At 52.9% G+C, this 19,749-nt stretch overlaps 1 protein-coding gene across 3 annotated transcripts in view; it reads right to left on the minus strand.

The window, feature by feature from the left end:
* The window catches only part of FAM53B (family with sequence similarity 53 member B), a 112,625-nt gene continuing 92,876 nt past the window's right edge, over positions 1–19,749 (minus strand). For all 3 annotated transcript variants that reach the window (XM_081267436.1, XM_081267434.1, XM_081267435.1), the window contains one exon: positions 1–4,232. In XM_081267436.1, the coding sequence (XP_081123562.1) occupies positions 3,864–4,232 (369 nt within the window). In that variant the 3' untranslated portion in view covers positions 1–3,863. The remainder of the gene's footprint in view (positions 4,233–19,749) is intronic.

Here is a 19,749-nt window from a genome sequence, read left to right on the forward strand (position 1 = left end):
TTGAGTATGAACCAGGAAGCTTTATTTACACAGTAAAAGTAACAAGCAAATTCCTGAGACTAGAGCGGCTCTAGTGCAAGACAGTTATGGCCTGCGCAGGGAGGACAGGCTGCGGTGGGTGGCGGTGGGGGACAGACCCAGCACCCTCTGCACACTGTGGCCTTGCCCCAGCAGGGGCCTGGCCCAACAATCCACTGGTTGCCACACTTCCTGAAGCTCTGCAACACCAACACCGCGGGGCCGGTCGGGAAAAAGCACAACCCTAGCACACACCAGATGCTACCTGTCACCCGAGCCCCGGACATCGCCCTCACGTACTGACATCACAATTCATTTGCCAACAAGACTATGCTAGAAGGTCAGACTATCCTACCTAGGCTACAAGAGCTCCATTTCGGTCTGTAATTTTTTCAAAAGACATCTCTAAAGAGGCATGGTTTCCCCTGGCTGGCGCCATGGAAGGGATGTGACTGCAGCATGGCTGAGGTGGGGGTGTCATGCCATGGCCTGCACAAGGTAGTTGCCCTCCAGGGCTCCCTGAGCCCCGGCACCTGGCTGGGTGGCACCATCCCAGGTGGTGATGTCACAGGTGGTCGTGGTTCAGCTGACCACCCCTGGCCACAGAGCACATGTGCCTTTAACCTTCGGCGGGAATGGGCGCAGGATCCTGGGGTGTGCGGACTGCTATGGAAGCTTGCCGGGACAGGCAGTGCCCTGAATGCACCTCAGCCACATCCGAGCGTGGAAAATCACCCCCCTCTGCATTAGGAGACCCTACTGGAAACTGGGGTTTGTTTTCTTTTTAATGTGGACTTTTCCTTTATTGAAATTTTCTTTCAGCATACAAATTCACAAAACTTTGCTGCTACAAAAATTTTGTTGAAAAGTAAGGCTTTCTGAGGATGAAAATCTGTATGTATGGTCAGGACAAGCTCCCTGGGGACCTGCATGCATCTGCCCATGGACTCTGGGCCAGGCTGCGGCCCACCACCTGCGAATAAGGCAAGAGGGTGTGCGGTCATGTAAACAGTGAGGCTGCAGCCCTGAACCCAGGCCTGGTGCCCAGGCAGACGGCAGCTCCTGTCAGTCCAGTGGCTTTTGCAGTGAGTGGGGTGTGCCACGTGACAGGAAGCCCCTCTTCCCACCAGCCTTGCTGGAGCCCAGCCCTGCTCTCATCCTTTGAGGCCTTCTGAGCAGGCAGGCAGCCGGGCACAGCCCACCTTCCAGGTCCTGCACTTCTTCTGCCTCTGTGTGGAGGCAGGAATCACACGCAGGCCTGATGAAGGTAAGGCTCCTGCTGTTCCTGCTGCTGGCCGGGGCCACCATGCTGGTGGGAGGGACACCCACCACCCTTGAGGACAACCACAGGGGGGCCAGATAGAGCCTCCCAGGTAAGCCTCCCTCCCAACAGCTCCAAGATAGAGAGTCTGGGGCCAGTGGAGTAGGGCACAGGAAAGGCCTTTGGGCTATGTAGCTGCTAAGAAAACAGGGGGGCACCTTCTAGGTGGAGCCTGCTCTGCCCAATCACAGGCAACCACAATCCAACTGAAGGCCTTCCTTCAAGCAAGGACACCTGCAATCTCCTCCCCTAACTGCTGCTATCATGAGCTTAGGCCAGGGGCTTTGGTAGGACAGAATAGTCAAGAGGGATGAGGAGACTGGAAAGGGCCAAACCCTATCCTGGGATAGGGTCATTTCTGCCTGGAAGTGCCCTGAAAGGGGCTTGTGGGGAGGTGGGAAGGATGAGGCTGTGACTCAGCAAATGCCACTGCTTGCCTTTCTGCCATCAGGCCTAGGGTAGGGGCAGGCAGGATGTGAGAACAGGCCACCCCCCTACAGCCCTATGACACACACTTGCCACCAGGTGCCTCCTGTCCTGGCCCTAAGGAAAGACAGCTGGGAGCCATTCCCTGACTTAACGTTGGCTGGCCCTTTGGGGGGGAAAGGAGTGGGAACCCTGCCTCTGCCTTCCACAGGAAGGGTGTGTTCCAGGGTGGCCACCGTTGGTATGGCCACTCCAGATACTAGAACTTCCCATCCTGGGCTTTCTGGGGACAGGAGGCTCTGGCATGTGCTCTCCTTGGTCTCTTGACAACTACCCACCACCTCTAGGGCTGCTCTGAGAAGACAGGGCCTCAAGGCTGGCCGTATAGGGATCAGGCACGATGCCCTTGTCCACTGAGCCACGACTCTCTGGTTTGGCTTTCCAGCGCCTCCAGTAGGAGTGACAGCGAACCCACCCCCACCACCCCCACCACACACACACACACTGCCCCACCCAGTGCCACCATTGTACTGGCCAGCCTGAGGCTGCCACAGGGCTCTGAGGGCCACTGGGGTAGGGGCTTCCTGCAAGCATCCTGTGGCTGATTTGATGCCAACTATACAACAGAATTTGAGCCACCACCCTTTGGATGTAAGTAAAAAGTGAAGGTTTAAACAAAGTTTCCCAAACAGGGTCTTTCTTTAGGAGAAAGGTGAGAACCATAGGACTCGACCTGCAGAAGTGAGGCGTTCGCTCATCCACGAAGATGAGCAAAGGCAAAGTGACTACAAAAGTGCCCGTGATCGTGTCGGTGAACTCGCGAGAACATGTCAGCTATTTTTAGCCTTATGGGAAAATGAGCCACTTGCTCACAAGCCAGCCCACTTGCTCTTGTCTGCGAAAGATGCCAAGTTTGCTAAAAGCCAGATTCCCAGAGTGCAGAGCCTGTGGGGTCTGCAAGGCAGGCTAGGGAGCTGCCTGAGTGCAAATCCTTGGGGAGCAGTGCCGGGAGTGAGGAGCCACGAAGCAAGCGAAGCAAGCTGGGCCATGGCTGGGCCTGCCTTGGAGGGGCGGCACCCAGCCTGGGCTCCCACAATGGACAGATGTCTTGAGGCGGGCAGTGCACATGGATTAAAGCCAGAGTGCCCATGAACACATGAGAATGTGCTAGAGATACTGCAGGTCACAGACCCCCATCCCAGGCCCCACGGAATGGCCAGCTCGTAGCTCCTGACTCCTGAGGACACTTCTAAGAGGCCATGCTTGTGTCATGTACCACTGCACTCACCTGAATGAGGGAATGGGAGCCACAGGGAAACCTGCCACTGCCAGCCCTGCCACGGCAGCCCCTGCGGCAGTGGAACGCAGGGAGGCTCTCCAGGCCGCAGGTGGGGTGAGTGGGTGTGTCTTCTGGCCAACAGATCCACCATCCCCATCCAACGTGGACGGCCTCTAACAAGCACCCAGAGTTGTTCCCTGGCCTTGAGCATGAACATGGCTTCCCTGCTCGAGGGCCATACCAGCCCCCACATGTGGGATTAAGGCCAAGCGGCTCTGGTGTTTCTACAGGAGGGGGTGTCTCCCGAACCTTCCCGGACCTGGGGCGGGGAGACCTGGGAGAGAAGGCACGGAATAAACTGAGTGAAAGAAGCTGTGGGCCAACTCCCAGAGTGAACCTGAGTGAGGCCAAGAAGGACCAGGACATGGCCCAACAGATCCTGGCCCCAGCCCACGCCTGGCTCCCAGCGTCCCCACCCAAGGGATGCAGCACGGGCCCAGCCCTGTCCAACACCCCCCAAGAAACAAGGCGGAAAAGACCAAACCCAAAAGCTGCTCTGTGGGCTACAGCAGTTCCGTGGACCTGGTGGTTGACGTGCTCGACAGCTGGAGAGACTGACACGTCCCACTAGAGGCAGAGCCAGGTCACCTTCACAGAATGTGGGGAGGCGGTGGGCAATCTCCCTGGGACCCCACACCTCTCAGGAAGCTTTTGTCAGGCCCAGGAGCTGGGCTCCCCCTACGAGTGTCCACCGAGCACCCAGAGGGGGGCCCATTGATTCTAAAGCACCCCCATCCTGGACCAGGGCCCAGGGCGCCCTCAGTTCTTCTCTATCTGCTCGATGTCCAACTCGCCATCCAGGGAGCAGAGGCTGTTCCTGGCAGCTCCGCGGTCCCTCCAGACTGTGGCCAACTCCCCCTTTCTGTTGCAATCTTCATCCAGGGCACAGCCATCTGACTCCTCGCAAGACAGGTCCTCCTGGCAGGTGAGGTGATCGTCGAAGGAGTGGGGAGGAGGCTCAGGGACCGGGGTCCCAGCAGGGGTCCTGCCCCCTGGGCTGGAGGCTGAGGCGGAGAGCAGGGCGGACCAGGACCGGGTGCTGCTGACATGGAGGGTGAAGGGGCTCTGGGGGCTGCAGTCCTCCATCCCCGTACTCAGGCAGCTGAGGCTGCTGAAGGTCTGACAGTTCTGTGGAGGGGCAGACACACAGGTTACTGAAGGGCTACACCCCTCCTGGAACCCAGGATCACATACCCCAGAAGCTGGGCTAAAACCTAGCTGGCACTTGGTCTGCCAGGCTACAGCAAGACCACTGGATCCTGGACTCATTCATGAAGACACAGCCCTGGTCAGTGAACACTCTGTGCTAATCAGGAAATGCAAGATTCAGCTCTTTACCTACGTAACTGGCAAAAAGCAGAAACAAGATGGTACCCAGTTTCGCAGTGAAATAGGCACACTTATCACACTTCAGGTGTGGCCTCTCCAAAGGGGACCTGGCAGGAATGCACTTGAGTCCTTACCTGGCCACTTTACTTCAGTTGTCCCACCATACCTGGAACTGGTTCCAGGAACCCCTTCTCAATGCTCAAGTCCCTTATTAAATAATGTTGTATTTGTACAGAACCTGCACACATCCTCCCATGCTTAAAATCATCTCTAGATTACTTACAATGCCCATTGTACCGTAAATGCTGTGTAAATAGTTGTTCTACCGTATTGTTTAGGGAAAAATGACAAGAAGTTTGTACATGATCATTACAGATGTGATTATTTAAAACATATTTTTGATCCAAGGTTGCTTGAATCTGAGGAAGCAGAACCCATAGATACAGAGGGGTGACTGAACTAGGATTTTTATCTTAAGACAACTACTTAAAACATGTGCAAAGACTCAGCAACAGTGCTAGATATTGAAGCCAAGGCCTTGAGCACCTAGGAGCATGCTCTGCCACTGAGCCACACCCTCAGGCCTGACACGAATGCTTTTAGTCACTGCAAAATGAAAAAGAGAGTCATCCAAATCCCCTGCAAGGATGGTCAAGTAAAGTATGCATTTTCAGACAGGAATCACTGTACAGCCGCCACACCAGACAGGGCAGGAGGGAACTTACTGACACACAGCCATGCTCATGGTGACAGGCCTATGTGACACAGCAACCTTACCAGGTCACACTGCTGCACACAGGGGCTGGAATCCCACCACCCAGCTCCCATGGTCTATAGGGTGAGATAGGACCTTGACAGGATGAGCTGCTGTTATCAGAACCATCCAGGCATCTGGTTCTAGAGTTCTAGGCCCTGCCTGGAGGTGGAGATGCAGCATCTCTGGAGAGCAAGGGCCTCTTGGCCTTACACAGGCACTGGGGCGGGGGTAAGCCACTTATCTGCTAGAGGAGGAGGGCCAGGCTCCAGGCTGCTTCTGCTCACCAGCTCATCTGAAAGACATGTGTGACAGTCCTTGCCTGTGTTGCAGGGCTCTTGGAGGTCTCAGAGAGGAAGTGTGGCTGCCCAAGAGCTCCCCTGCCACCAATACTGCCTCTGTGTGGGGTCAGCCTAAGGCCTGCCAGAGCAGTGGGTGCAGCCTGAGCATGAACTGAAGGGACAGGCCTGAGACTGCACAAGTGAGTACAGTTAAACACTGGCTTTCTTCTCCCTAGGGACAGATGCTTGGTCCACAGAGGTGTGGCAGTGAAAAACATCCCCAGCTTAGCCCCAGATATTCCCAACAGGACCCACAGCCACAGGTCCCTTAGATGGAGTGCCACAGAACAGCTATGCACACAGGTAAAGGAGAGAACTGCAGGCTTTGGTATCTTCGTTGTACCCAGGGACTTGGAGTACCTGTCACTTCTTGTGCCACACACATGCCAATGCCAAGAGTACAGACCTGTCTCAAGGGACCTGGTCCTTTTAAAGTCCAGTGTTTGTGTGTTTCTTTGAAATCAAGATGACCACCAGCTGTCACAGCAAACAAGCTGCTGGAGCATCTTGGCAGATAGAGAATAAAAGGCACTCCCCCTGGAGGAAGGCAGCTGCGCCTGCGGGGCTGCTCGGTGCTCCTCGAAGCTCAGAGGAAATAAGTCGGATGAGTTCACTTCTCTTGGAAACTTTCGATAAATGGGAAAGGTAAAAGAAGAGGTTCTGGGGGCTCAGCACTGGATCTAGGAGAGAGGGGCTGGGTTGCCAGCTGCAAGCCCCTGGAAACTGATGCAGCCTCCGTGTGCAAAGCACATTCATTCCCCTCCACAGTGACACTTCCAGGTCAAGTAAACCTGACACCTGGCAGAGCGGAGGCTTCACACGCCTGTGAAGGAAGGATCTCTCTTGGCCAGCCTGAGCAGGACAGGGCCCAGCCTGAAAAGTCTCAACCCACGTGACCTTGGCCTTGCTGAGCCAAGCTGCCTGGCTGGAGGAAGCCCTGGAGTAGGGCCAGGATCAGTCAAGGGCACAGGAGCCCAGGGAGTCAGACCTGCTCTTTCCCATCCCAGGCTGAGCAAGAATAAACATCAACAATATCCAGTCCAGGCCCGAGTGTCTTCGGTGACCTGCTATGGGTGACACGGCTCTGACACCACCATGGGTCTCACCATGTCTTTTCAGCGTGCAGATGCCTAAACACACACCCTGTTCTCCACAAGATGGAATGTAGACAAGGCAGGCCGTGGGCAAACCTGACAGAGATAGCTCCACGCTCAGCACTGGCTCCACCCTCCCCACCTCCTGCCCGTCTTGTCCAGCAACCCCGAGAAGCAGCGGCACGTCCTGACTTTATGCATGTGGTCTGAACATGTGTATTCCACATCCTCACTTCGATGCCTCATCCTCATGCACAACATGAAGATGCAGGGCCTTGGGAGTGAGGGTCACAAGGGTGGCGCCCTCATGAGTGGGATCAGGACTCTGATAAAAGAGACGCATGGGAGCTCATGGGTCCCTCTGCCATCTGAGAGTATGGTACCTCCCTACACTTGTAGTCACAGTCATGGATTTCCTGGCTTCTAGAACTAAAGGAAGAGATTTCCCTTGTTCTTCAGTTCCTTGCTCTCGTCTTGTTAGAGCAGCCTGAAACGACTAAGACCCATGTCAGTACTGGCCACAGCGCACAGGAGGGTGCTGGGGACCCCTTTTTGCTGGACCTGGAGAAGGCCGAGTTCAGATAGGCTGTTATAGATGCAGACTTCACCCCACATGGCACCCCAGCTTCAGACAAATCTCCCCAGCCTCTGAGCTATGGCCTGTCTGAATTCAGATACGGGTAGCCAAGGATATCCAGGGCCACCCTTGCCCTAGCTATCTGAAATAATAGGCCCTTTTTGCTCTGCAGCAGGATGAGAAGTCATAAGGTTAAGGTGGCGAGTCCTGTCACAAACACTATGGGATACATGCCTCCCCCCACACCAATATTCCTCAAAGGTACCTGTCCCTCGGCCGCAAAGCCAGGTGTCACTTTGAAAAATCTGTTGACACAAAGCTCAGCCATTACAGCCACTCCAAGCTCCACCACTGGTTGCCCCACCTGGTAGCCTGTCCCACCAGTTAGGGAGGTATGTGACTGCCGCAGTGGGACAGTGTACGTGCTGCCCAAAACCTCATTCCCAGGGAGCCCACAGCGACAGACACCAGAGCACACTCACACCCAGGTTTGCAGCCACCTGGGCCCACTACATCCCCAGGCAGGGCCCACCCAGCCTCCCAAGAAGCTTAGCCTGTTCCCATGAAGCTGCATGAGCCTGATGGAGGCCCAGAGGCCTCAAAAATGTTTGGGGTAAGTTCAAAGTGCCACATGAACACATCATTCCAAGGTGAAATTGCTGCTCTGGGATAAAATGTCACTCACCTGCCAACCTCTGTTCTCTTGAGGCCCAGCCTGGCCCAGGAACAGGCCATCTACTAGGGCACAGGCCTGTCCAGATCTCAAAACCTAGTGAGAACAGTCCGTGTGACCTCAGATGAGTGGCCAGAGACCTTAACCCCGTTTTTTGCAAAAGGCAGAAAACAGTAGCCTGCTGGAGGGGCGACTTTGGAATGAAGGCCCTGTGAGCTGATCTTTCCACTAGAACCACCAGAGCTTGACCTTAACCAGCCAGGACAGAAACCAGGGGCACTCCTGCTGCCCTAGCCTGGCTCTCCAGTTCAACCTATCCAACTCCGTCTCCTCTGGGCTTCCCAACCCTTCTCTGGGGAACTTTTTTGAGCAGATACTTGTTGTGCAATACCCCTTCTGCTCCTGGCTGGGCCCTGGGACAGACAGAGGTGTCCTGGGCCTTATTTCCAGGTGCAAGTTGAACCCGCTTCTTAGGAAACACATTAGCTCAGCAGATACTTGGCTCTCCGTTGCAGCTGGTACAGAGTCATCTGCCCTGCTGAGCCTCGGGACCATGGAGCAGGCATGTCAGTGGGACTCTAGAAGGACCTTCTGAGCTGCAAAAGCATGTTTCCTAAGTAGGGACCCAGAGGGGCAAGGTCTGGGTGGGGCAGGGAAGAACAGCAGAGCTCCTTCAGGGAATGATGGCTGGGTGCCGAGAGGCTCCCAAACCTAAGATTCTCATCTTTATACACAGGATCAGGTGTCCAAGGGCAAGGGCAGGCTGGCTGGTCAGTGACATGTCTGAGCATGCAGCACAGCTCCCCCTGGGTTTTGGTTTCACGTGGCGGGCTGGAGGAGGAGGGCAGGAAGCATAAATTCTATCAGAAGCAGGACTGTCATCCCTGGCCTAGCTGCTTCCAGAGTTTGTTTCGGAAACAAAGCAAATGAGTGGTAAATCAGGGGCTGCTGGATCCCCTCATCCACAGAAGCTCCAACTCACTAGGCCATGAGTGATGGTGCTGGGTCCACAGCTATCCCTTCCAGAAGTGTTCTGGGCTGGGAAGCCTAGGAGGTCTCCCTATAGGGGCAGCCCTGGTCCATGACCAGTCCGGGTGCACATGCTGCCCTTCACTGTGGGAAGGATCACATCCCAGGTGCCAGCCACACTCCCAGGCACCAGGCTGAGGCCCACCTTCTGCTGTGCTCACCTCTCTGCTTGGCTTCACCCTGTCCCGTGGGCACCCCTGCCATCCTTCTGGGCTTCTCCCCAGAGCCTCCCTCCCTCCATCTCTTGCCCAACAATCCCTGGCTCAGGCTCTGCTCCTAGGGACCCTGCCGCCTGCCGAAGGCAGCAGTCAAGGTGCTCCACGTGCTAATGTAAGGCCTGCATCTCCCTGCTTGCCAGTGCTACTGTTCTTTTGAGGACAGAATACTTAGCCCTGGGCAGAGACCGACCACTGGGCTCTGTCAGGAATCCAGTTGTTCACACATGTTGCTGGGGACACCATTCTTTCGGAACAGTGCCCACGTGAGACTTCCTCTCGGCCTCTGTAACAGACGTGTCTCCCAGGCAAGTGCGTACTCCCCTCTCTCAGACCAGGAGTGCCAGCCCCACTGCAGCGCTGCTCTTCAAGGCTGGCACATTCGCCACTCTTTTCCATCCATCTCTTTTCTTAATCCAACCTCAGGGACTATTTTTGTCATGTAGGTCTTAAGCAGGGCATCGACAGGCCCAGCCCACAAGGCAAGGTGGGAGCCTGGCCCTAGCTGGCCTTGCCGTTGCCCTGCTGGACACTGCTGGGCCCGAGGCTCTGCCTGAGCACAGGCATTTCTTCCCCAAACAGACACACACACGAGAACAGAACTGTCCAAATGTCGAGAAAATACGAGGCCCTGAGAATGGATGGCCAACAGCCTGGAAATGTTCTCAGGCTCATCTGCGATGGGCTGGCACGGAAACAGGCAATACAGCGAGGCATGTGGTTTCCTGGGGTGTTTTTTCAAAAACTATCTCAGAAAAGAAAGAAAGGCATGTGCATACTTTTGGCCTATCTTTAACCCATCTTTGGTAAATCTGAATTTTGCAGGAAGGCTGTACTGTCCCACAGGAAGCTACCGCCCCCCACCCCCTGGGGCCAGAGGGTCAGGTGGCGGGCTTTGCTCCAAGGCTGCCTTCCCTGCCCCATGTGGGTCTGGTGTCAGGTGCTGGAGAGCACAGCAGCCCTTCTCCTGTGCTGCGGGCCCTGCCTTCTGGGCAGCTGACTTCACTACTTCCTGTGTTGGGGGGTCAGCTGTTTGCTAGAATCTGTGTTGGTGCCCACTCTTTATAAGGGGCAGCATGCTCAGCCCATCTCTGTGCAGTGTCATCTCTGGGCCCTGCTGAGCCTGGAGTGCCTCCTCAGCCTCAGAAATGAGGGAAATACTGGCTGCAAAACCCAGATGGGGGAAGCCCTGTTACGAAGGCCTGAAGATAGGAAATAAAGTCCTGGGGGTTTGGAGGCCTCTTGGGCCTAGGCAGCACCATCACTTTGGCACTGAATATCCCAGGTTCTTCCAGATCACAGGTTCTAGAAGCAAATGGCCCACTGGGAACAATAAATACCTGCCAGGCAGAAGGTACTAGGGGGGATCCCTGCCTTCCTTCTTTGCTTCCTCGACTCAATTCTGCAGAGGCCATCACCTGTTCACCAAGCACCTGCCATGGGCGGAAAGACTGTGGCCACCCCTCCTAGATGCCAGACCAGTGGGGGACAGACTATAGAGAGACTGTCTCAGCGTAGGCTGTTCAGGCTCATAGGGCAGGAACATTTGTCTCTTCTTACAGAAAAGGGAAAAGGCTCAGAAGAAGTAGTGAGGCTTGAAATCTCCAACATCACATCACCTCCGGGTATACAGGTCTAGGTAGCTCCAGAAGAGGGATGCCACCCTGAGAGTCACGCTGAGAGGAGACACCAGTTTGGGGTTCCCCTCCAGGACTCCCCCAACCCAGCCATCCTTGGCCTTGGCTGCCCCTGCTCTTTTGGCCCTCCTGGGCTGCTGTGATGCTCGGGTGCACCCTCCCTGCCGTGTTCTCTGGGCAGGAACCCTGCCTCTGGTAACTCTAGAGGCCTTGGGTCCAACTGGAGACAAGGACTATAAGGAAAATGACCCATGGCCTCAAGAGGCCAGGGTTGTCATTTTGGGGGATAAGCCATTCCCAGGCACAGGCACCCAACAACCTGGGCATCCAAAGACCAGACCAAGGACTAAAAGGCCAGGCTGCTACCTCCTGTGCCAGACCCAGGAGGGTAACGTTTGGGTTCCAGAAGACCCTCCACTGTCACCAGCCATCCCCGTTCTTCATAATAGGGACCTCAAAAAGCAAACTAGCTGGCTTAGACAGGTGTCAGAGGTCACTGGAGTGACACACGCTGGACCAAACCTTTGTGACAGGCCAGAGCCTGGCCCCACCCCAGCCACCTCACTGCCCTCCACGTGTGCTCTAGCACCTTCTCTGACACGTGAACTCCCCTCTTCGGCCAGACCTGCCGGCAGCCCAGTCCATGTCCCTTTGTTCACTGGCAGACTCCTTCCCAACCTCCAAACCCAACTGCCCATCTTTCCCATTGGAAGCAGCCTCCAGGTCCCTATTAGGCATGTAAGGAGCCCTGACCGTGTACCCACTGCCCAACTCAGGGACTTGTTCACAGCAGGACTCCTGTGGCCTGCACCCCAGGATGCTGTGTTAGTGCCCACGTCAGGCCCAGAATGGCAGATGGCTCAGTCCAAGCACCAAGGGTGTGAGGCCCATGCCAAAGGCCTCCCGGAGTGTGGCGATTGTTTCTGCGGAGCGCATTCTGGCCGCAAACACACACAGCACAGGGCTTGCGCAATCTCTTTGCTTGCCACTTGGTGTGAAGAGAATTCTTTGCCTAACAAAAATCAAAGGACCTTTCCAAAGCACACAGGGCTCTGGCAGGGGGCCAAAGCTAATGCTCCTGAACCCACAGTTCTCAGGGTAGAACCGGTCAGCAGGACACGGGTGGCTTCTGCAAGAGGGCTGGGGGCACAGAGGTGGTTCCAGCGCCTTCAGAGGGGATGGTGACTACTGGTTGGTGTTCAGCCACCTGGAGCTGGGTGTTCCACAAGCCACATAAAGAGGCAGGGCTGTTGAGAACTAGGGTCCCCTTGCCCCACTTCTGCAGCCCCACATCTCCATTCCAGATGCTGGCTTCCATGAAGGACATCGGAGAATGGGAATCCTTTGTGGAAAAGTGAGCAAATCACCACCTGGTTTAGTCAACTCATTTTGCAGATAGGCAGACTGAGGACAAAGGAGAAGGACTTGTCTCAAATCTCACTACTAGGAAATCAGATCTTTCAACTTCCTGGCCATGCTCAGGACAGCATGCAGCCCTCAGGCTGCAGACAGTAGTGGAAATGGTTGCACAGGCCTGGACTACAATCCCAGCTTGCTAAGCTCGCTGGGACCCTGGCAGATCATTCAACTTCTGAGCCTTAGTTTCTCATTTGCACCAGGCTAATAAGAGCCCCTCCAGGAAAGCCACAGTCTCACCTATAGGATTGTGAGGGAGACCACGTGTGAAGTGTGCTGCTGGCCTGAGCTCCCGCCTTCCCACTCACCACCTCCCCTCTACACAGGGCTCGGAGGGCACCCAGCAGCGCACAGCAAAGAGGTCCAGGAGCCTGGCTTTGGGTATAGAATCTAATCTCAACTGCCCTAGTTTCTAACAAAAACCTACTTTCAAGAGCAAGAAGACAGGCCAGCAACACAAAAGATAAAATATCTAGGAATACATCTATAAGAACTCACAAAACTAATAAAAGAAAATCCTACAGAACAGCAAGGGAAGACTACACACACACACACAGACACACACACACACACACACACACACACACACACACACACACATATCCTGGGTAAAAGATGGGAAATTCTGTCTGGAAAAGGAATGAATTCTGAAATCCAAGCCCAACCAAAAATGTCAACAGCACTTCCAACCCCAGCGGTCTTAAGACAAGTTGCTTTGTTTCAAGTTTTTAATAGAAAAATAAACAAGTGAGATAGATTGGTCAGGAAAGTTCTATGAAGAACAATAAAGAAAGACTAACCCTAGAAGAGTAACCTATAACCATATAACATGTTAAAACCTATTATGAACACTCAATAGTTAAGTGTATATTAGTACTTGTGTACATAAAGAGGCTTATGAAATAAAAGAGAATGCGCTAAAACAGACCCAAATCACTTAATAAAAGCATAAAAGTGGACTATCAAAGAAGAGAGGAAAAGACAGAATTTTCACTAGAAGGCAATGCCATAAATAGGTAGAAAAAAAGGTTGGCTCCTTTTTTGGTCTTTATACCATTTACGGAATAAACTCCATACAGACCAAAGACCACAATAAAAAAACATAAAAGAACCAGAAGGCAACAGGAGAATTCCTTAAGTTCTTGGGGTAGAAAAGCCTGTTTAAAACTCAAAATCCAGAGCCATAAAAGAAATAATTAATAAATTTGATAAAAACATATACATGTCAAAAGATGCCAAAAGCACACTGGTGTAGTCACTGTGGAGAACAGCAGGGCAGGTTCTCAAAATGCCGAACACGGTTACCACGAGACCCAGCAATTCCACTCCTATGTGTGTGCCTGAGAGAAATGGAAACATATGCCCATTTGTACACAAACATTCCTGGCGGTACTATTCATATCAAAGGATAGAAAACCCCAAAGGCCATTATCAATTGGTGAGCAGATAAATAAAATGTGGTATTATCTGGTTACAGAAAGGGATGCCATACTGACACGTCACAGCACTGATGACTCTTGAAAGCATTATGCAAAGTGAAAGACACCAACACAAAGGCCACATATTGTGATTCCATTTATATGACATTCCAGAATAAAGAAATCCATAGACAGAAAGCAGACCAGTGGTTGCCAGGGGCTGGGGAATGACTGCCAATGGGTACAGGGCTGCTTTGGGGGTGATAAAATGTTCTGAAACTGACCGTGGTGATGGCAGTACAGCCTTATAAATATCCCACAAACCACTCAATTGTGCTCTTTAAATGGGTGGATTGTGTGGTGTATGGACCATACCTCAATAAAGCCCAAGAATGCCAAAAATAAGAGTCAGAAAACAAATAAAAAATTACAAGTAAATATCTGTAATTCACACCATAGGCAAAATTAAGCTCCCTAATAAACAACTGAGAGGAAAAAAACCAATGGTTCCATTTCTTTTTTTAAAGGGCAAGTAAAGAGAAGACATAAATATATGAAAAGATACTTAACTGATCAGAAAAACACAAACTAAAAGGACAGAGAGAAACCCACTTTTACCTACCTGCTGGCAAAAACACAACGTCCGGCCAGCTCAGTTGAGGGGATGGCGGGAAACGGACCACTCAGATGGGCTGGCCCATGCTCCTGCAATGTGGACCAGGCAAGATGACAAGCCTGTGACCTGGCAAACCCACAGGGGGATCATACCCCACAAGGGGCATGACTGCCCATATCCAAAAGAACCACGGGCACTGTGGTTCACTGCTGAGGAGGACTGGCAACAGCAGGGGTAAGTGGGGCTGGGGCAACAGAGCCCTTCCTCCCACTACCAGCCTGCAGCCGGGAGAGAGGAGCAGCCCGCAACTGCCACAGAAACGCCTGCATGTCACCGGGCAGGAAAGCAAGGCTCCGACAGGTATGGCAGCAAGCGATTTTTTGTATATTAAAAAAAAAAAAAAAGGGAGAACAAAACAACAATCCAAATTCCCCTTTGCTCAGATTTACATACAGGAAGGAATATGCTATAGTTGGGATCTTAATGTCTCCCAAGAGCCCAGTGTAGAAGGCTTGGTCCCCAGTCTACGGCACTACAGGGAGGTGGCAGAACCTTTAGGAAGTAGGACATAGTGGAAGGAAGTTAGGTTGTTGGGGCCCTGCTCTTCAAGGGGGTGTTGGGGCACTGGCCCCTTCCTGTTTCTGTCTTTTTTTTTGGTGCCAGGGATTGAACCCAGGGGCACTTAACCACTAAGCCTTTTTTTGTATTTTATTTAGAGACAGTCTAGCTGAGGCCCTCGCTAAGTTGCTGATGCTGGTTTTGAACTCATGATCCTCCTGCCTCAGCCTCCTAAGCTGCTGGGATCACAGGTACGCGCCACGGTGCCCCGCTTCCTGTTTCTCTCTTTTGCTTCCTGGTCAACACAAGGTGAGCAAACCTCTGCCACAGACTTCCACTAAGATGTACTGTGCTGATGCTACAGGCCCAAAACAGCAAGACTAAGTAACCATGAGTCAAGTAAGTCTTTCCTTCTTACAAAAGGTTATCTCGAGTATTTCTGTCATAGGGACAGAAAACTGACTAACACACAGAGTAAAAACCAAGTCATGAACCTGAGGCCGTGGGGGAAGTGAGACGGGGGTCAGGGTTTACTCCCGTGCTACTCCAATTTTCAAACATGTGATGTGCTATCCAAAAATAAAATACATGGACCTATGTGTGCAAACATTTATTTCAAAGAGGAGGGGACACACTAAGTCAGAAATGAGAAAAGGTTAAAATCTTCAAATGGTGACTTGTATTTTTCAAAAGAGAAGCCCTCACCCTATTTGCATATTAAGACTTTCTCGGGGGCTGGGATGTGGCTCAATTGGTAGCGCGCTCGCCTTGCATGCGTGCAGCCCGGGTTAGATCCTCAGCACCACGTACAAACAAAGATGTTGTGTCCACCGAAAAACTAAAATAAATAAATAAATACTTAAAAAAAAAAAAAAAAGACTTTCTCGGGTTGGGGTTGTGGCTCAGCAGTAGAGAGCTTGCCTAGCGTGTGTGAGGCCCTGGGTTCGATCCTCCACACCAGGTAAAAATAAATAAAATAAAGGTATTGTGTCCAACTACAACTAAAAAAAAATACAAAAAAAAAAAAGACTTTCTGATGTTTCTTTTCCACACTTCTCTTTTTTCCTTATTGATCAGAACAAAGCTTTTCATTTTTTTAAAATCACACTCTGAAAAATTATGTAGGCAAAAAATCCTACCAGTCCCAATCACCAAATTAAACCTGAGTTTCACACAAGCTTGGAAGAAGAAAGCGTTAGAAAAGGGCCAATCCCCAACTGGCAGTGGCCACACGTGCAGACCTCTGTACCATGCGGTGGGCAGCCTCTGAAGATGGCTGTTGGGCTTTCACAGACCCCAGGAAGGGGGATCCCTGGAACCCCTTGCAGTTGTGGAGGGTACTGCCACTCACCTGGAGCTGGTCTGGGGCTTCTTGCTCTAGGCAAGAACTGGAAGACCCCAGGCCACACTGCCTTGCTTCATTCCAAGAAGCCAGTGTCCTCAGGGAAAGGAGGAGGCCGCTCGGTCACAAATGGCTCCAGGGAGACTAGTCTCTGAGTAGCCTTAGTGGCTGCAGAAACACTTTGCACCCACATTGTTGACACTAGGGCTAGATGGTATAATTATGGTGCAAGTGAAGATGGAACCCCAATTCCACCTGTCCTATCTCTATACCTGGGAGATGAGATGCACAGGCCAAGTTCAAAGTGTCAGATTCAGCTAGATTTCCTTTCAACTTGGGGGGAGAGAACTCTTCTTTCCTCCCAACAATAAAATATAAATCATGAAGAAAAGGCAAACCCTGCAGATGCATAACTGTATAACTGATCTGCCCCAACAGGTCTCAGCTCAGAAAACTCCAGAAGCAACAGTCACCTCAACCCTTCACAGGCAGAACTTTCAAGCTGGCCAAGTGTTTCCCCTTCCACATGGGAGGTCCGATCAAACATGGAGTCTCAACACACCTCTGGGGGCATTGAACAAACCTTGCTCCTCTCTGGGTCTTCATCTGCCCTCTACTGAGAGTGGTCCCCAGAGTCACCCTTATGGCCTCACTGCAGCCTGCAGGTAGTGGGAGGCAAACAGGCTCCTAGGACAGCTGGTTTCTGGCTCTAGGCTACCTTGTACTAGGTGTGGCCTGAGAAAGTCCTGACTGCTCTGGGCTCAATTCCATAGTAAGAGAGTCGTGGGCAAGAGGCTCAGGTGGCCCCACCCTGCCTGAGAGGCTGCTACACGGAGACCAGCTGTGATGAGATTGGAGGCCTGGCAACAAATCCAAATTGGATCTGTGCCATTGGCAGTCATGGCACTAAGCGGCCATTCTATCTTGAGCTCCAGACCCAATGGGTACATGTGTCCCGGCAGATGTCCCATGGGCCTCTAGCTCAGCGTGTCTCCAACCTGATCCAGCACCTTCCCCCCCAAGCCTTCAGAACAAGAGCAAATGCCTCACTCAGGCCCACAGCCCATTCCTGCCTCACCACACACTCCCGACTCACGCAGCCTCCTCGGTTCACGATGAGATCTCCCGTGGGTGCTCTCCTGGGTCAGGATCACCACACCCCACCCACAATAAACCTCTCTCCCCCTTGAGAAACTGCACATTTCACAGGCCAGCTGAAATGCCCAACCCTGCCCACAAAGCTCCCCTGATGCCTCTGCTCTGCAAAAGGAACCACACGACACAATCTGGCTGGAGGGCCCTGGAAAGCTCTGGCCCCTGCCTAAGGACCTCAGCCAGGGGGCCAGCCTCCACCAATGCCCAGAAAACAGAGCAGGGTGATGGAACCAAAGGAAGGCTTAAAGTGATGCTCCACGTGGGATGAACCCCACGTCTAACACTGGGACTATAGTTTCCTCGCACATTATGCAATCCACGTTTCTCTTTCCTCATCTATAAAACAGAGAGATAAAATGGCCCTTCAGGGACTGTAAGAAGGCTAAAGTGAGATCACGAATGGTGCCTGGCTCACAGGGGTTTAAATACCACTTGATGGGGCCCAGCTACGCCAAGATGGCTCCAGACCCAATGGGTACATGTGTCCCAGCAGATATCCCATGGGCCTCTAGCTCAGCGTGTCTCCAAGATGGATGGCGAGTAGCCCCAGGTGGAAGCAGAACCAGGCACCTGCTCATCCCACTCACTGTCTCTGGGAGCAGAAACCCCAAGCATGCTGGGAGGGAGAGGCCATGCTTCCCTCTCTCACTGGCCACTTGAGGCTTGTGGGGGTAACCAAAAGGCAACAGCCAGCCAGGCTCAGTGGGCATGTCCCAGTGTGCCCAGGCAGGGCAGATGGCTGTGGACATGCCCTCTGGCGGTTGGTGTGGCAGAACATTCCTGAGCACATTCTGCTTCTCTGGGCTCAGCTGGCTCCACCCACAGAGCCAGAGGTGAGAGGCAGAGGCAGAGCACGCGGGGCCCTGGTGCCCTCTGAGTCCTGGAGGACCTGCTGTAAGATTCCCTTTCCTGGGCTTTATCTGCAGGTCAACAAAATACTCACTTAGCTATGGAGTGGAGTGCGGAGACACCCTAGACTCTTGCCCACCAGGCACCCTTCCTGGAGTGGCCTGCCCCCTCGCCTGGCTAAGTTCCCATTCTCCCACCCGATCCCACGGCCTGACCGGGAGGTCCCAGTGCAGCCAGCGCTCCTGCGCAGCTGCAGGTGGGGTTCTACATTCTCAGCCAGGACCAGGCTAAATCCACCATAGACCCCAAGAGGAGTTGGGGATACCAGGCGGCACCCAGAAGCTGTTTCCTTAAAGGGCACCAGAGGTGCCAGGAGATTCCCAAGAGGTTTCCAAGAATAGAGCTCCCTCAGCAGTGGAGGTGGCCCAGGGCATGCTCTCTGCCTCTGCCCCCTCCAAATCATGATGGGAGTGGTGATTCTGGCCTTGGGGATATCTACAGACCACACCACTTGGCAGAACACGGCCCCCACCTGGAGGCCCCACCACAGGCTCCGGAAGGGTTGGCCAGGGCGGGTCCTCATTGCCTTGACTTTCCCAGGGACACACCTCAACACAACTGTGAACTTCCTGACAGGCTTATTTTTTCCCTTTCTATTTTTTCCCTTTTGTTCATTACTGTTTAAACTTTTGGCAGGATCTACAAACAGCACTTGAATCCCCAGGCATTTAGATGGCCCAAGCAAGCTTGCCATCCAAGGTAGCACACATAAGACATTGCCTGGGGTGGGCCCTGGGTGGACCTCTCACCTCCATTCCTTCATCATGCACCCCATGGCAGGCCCCACCAGCTTCCCAACGTAGGCCCAGAGAAGTTGAAGTTGGTTTGGGCAAACTCCCAGCATGGGTCACTGTGTGGGCCATGCTCTATTGCCTAAAGCATGGGTTTTAACCAGCCTCTTCACTCACTGTTAAAGACAGCAGAAATTAAACCTCATTTTTAACTCCTAATAGTTTTCAGCAACCCTCGCCCACTAGTTGATAAAATTTCCAAGGCAAACGGCCCTTGAGCATCATCTCCCCACCAACTGGAGCAAGAGAGAGTGGCTCAAAGGAGCCCCCAGGCCACACCTCTGTACAGATGCAATCTCCAGCTTTCCTGCATGGTCTCAGGCCCTCTTCACCTCCCTGACACCCTACACACTCAGAGGTGGGTGGGGGAGCTATGTTTGCTCACCAATCACACCTCAGCCCAGGATAGGACCAGGCAGTAATTGGGTCAAGGAGGGGGGGCAAAAGTGGCTTCTGAGGAATGCTCAGGGCTCCCCAAATCACACTTAAACCCATACATTGCTTCCTACGTAGAACACCAATGCACAAGGCTGAGGCGTCCTCAGCATCCACCAGTCCATTATCTCCTGGAATCTTGCCTTGTTCTGGGAACTAAGGGCATTTCTGGGGCTCATTCTTAGGTTCCAGCAGCTGTAGAACTGCAATATTCACTAAATACTTACTCTGAGCTTCAAAGGATTCCCCCACTAAAGCTTCACAGCAACTGAAGCAGAGGCATGGTCACCTGAGGCTTAGGAACTTGCTAAGATCACAAAGGGAGAAAGTGGAAAGGATCTGAACCCCTGCGGCCT

Source organism: Spermophilus citellus (genome assembly GCF_964194105.1).
Source record: "Spermophilus citellus genome assembly, chromosome: 15".
In the NCBI taxonomy this organism is placed as follows: Eukaryota; Metazoa; Chordata; class Mammalia; order Rodentia; family Sciuridae; genus Spermophilus; species Spermophilus citellus.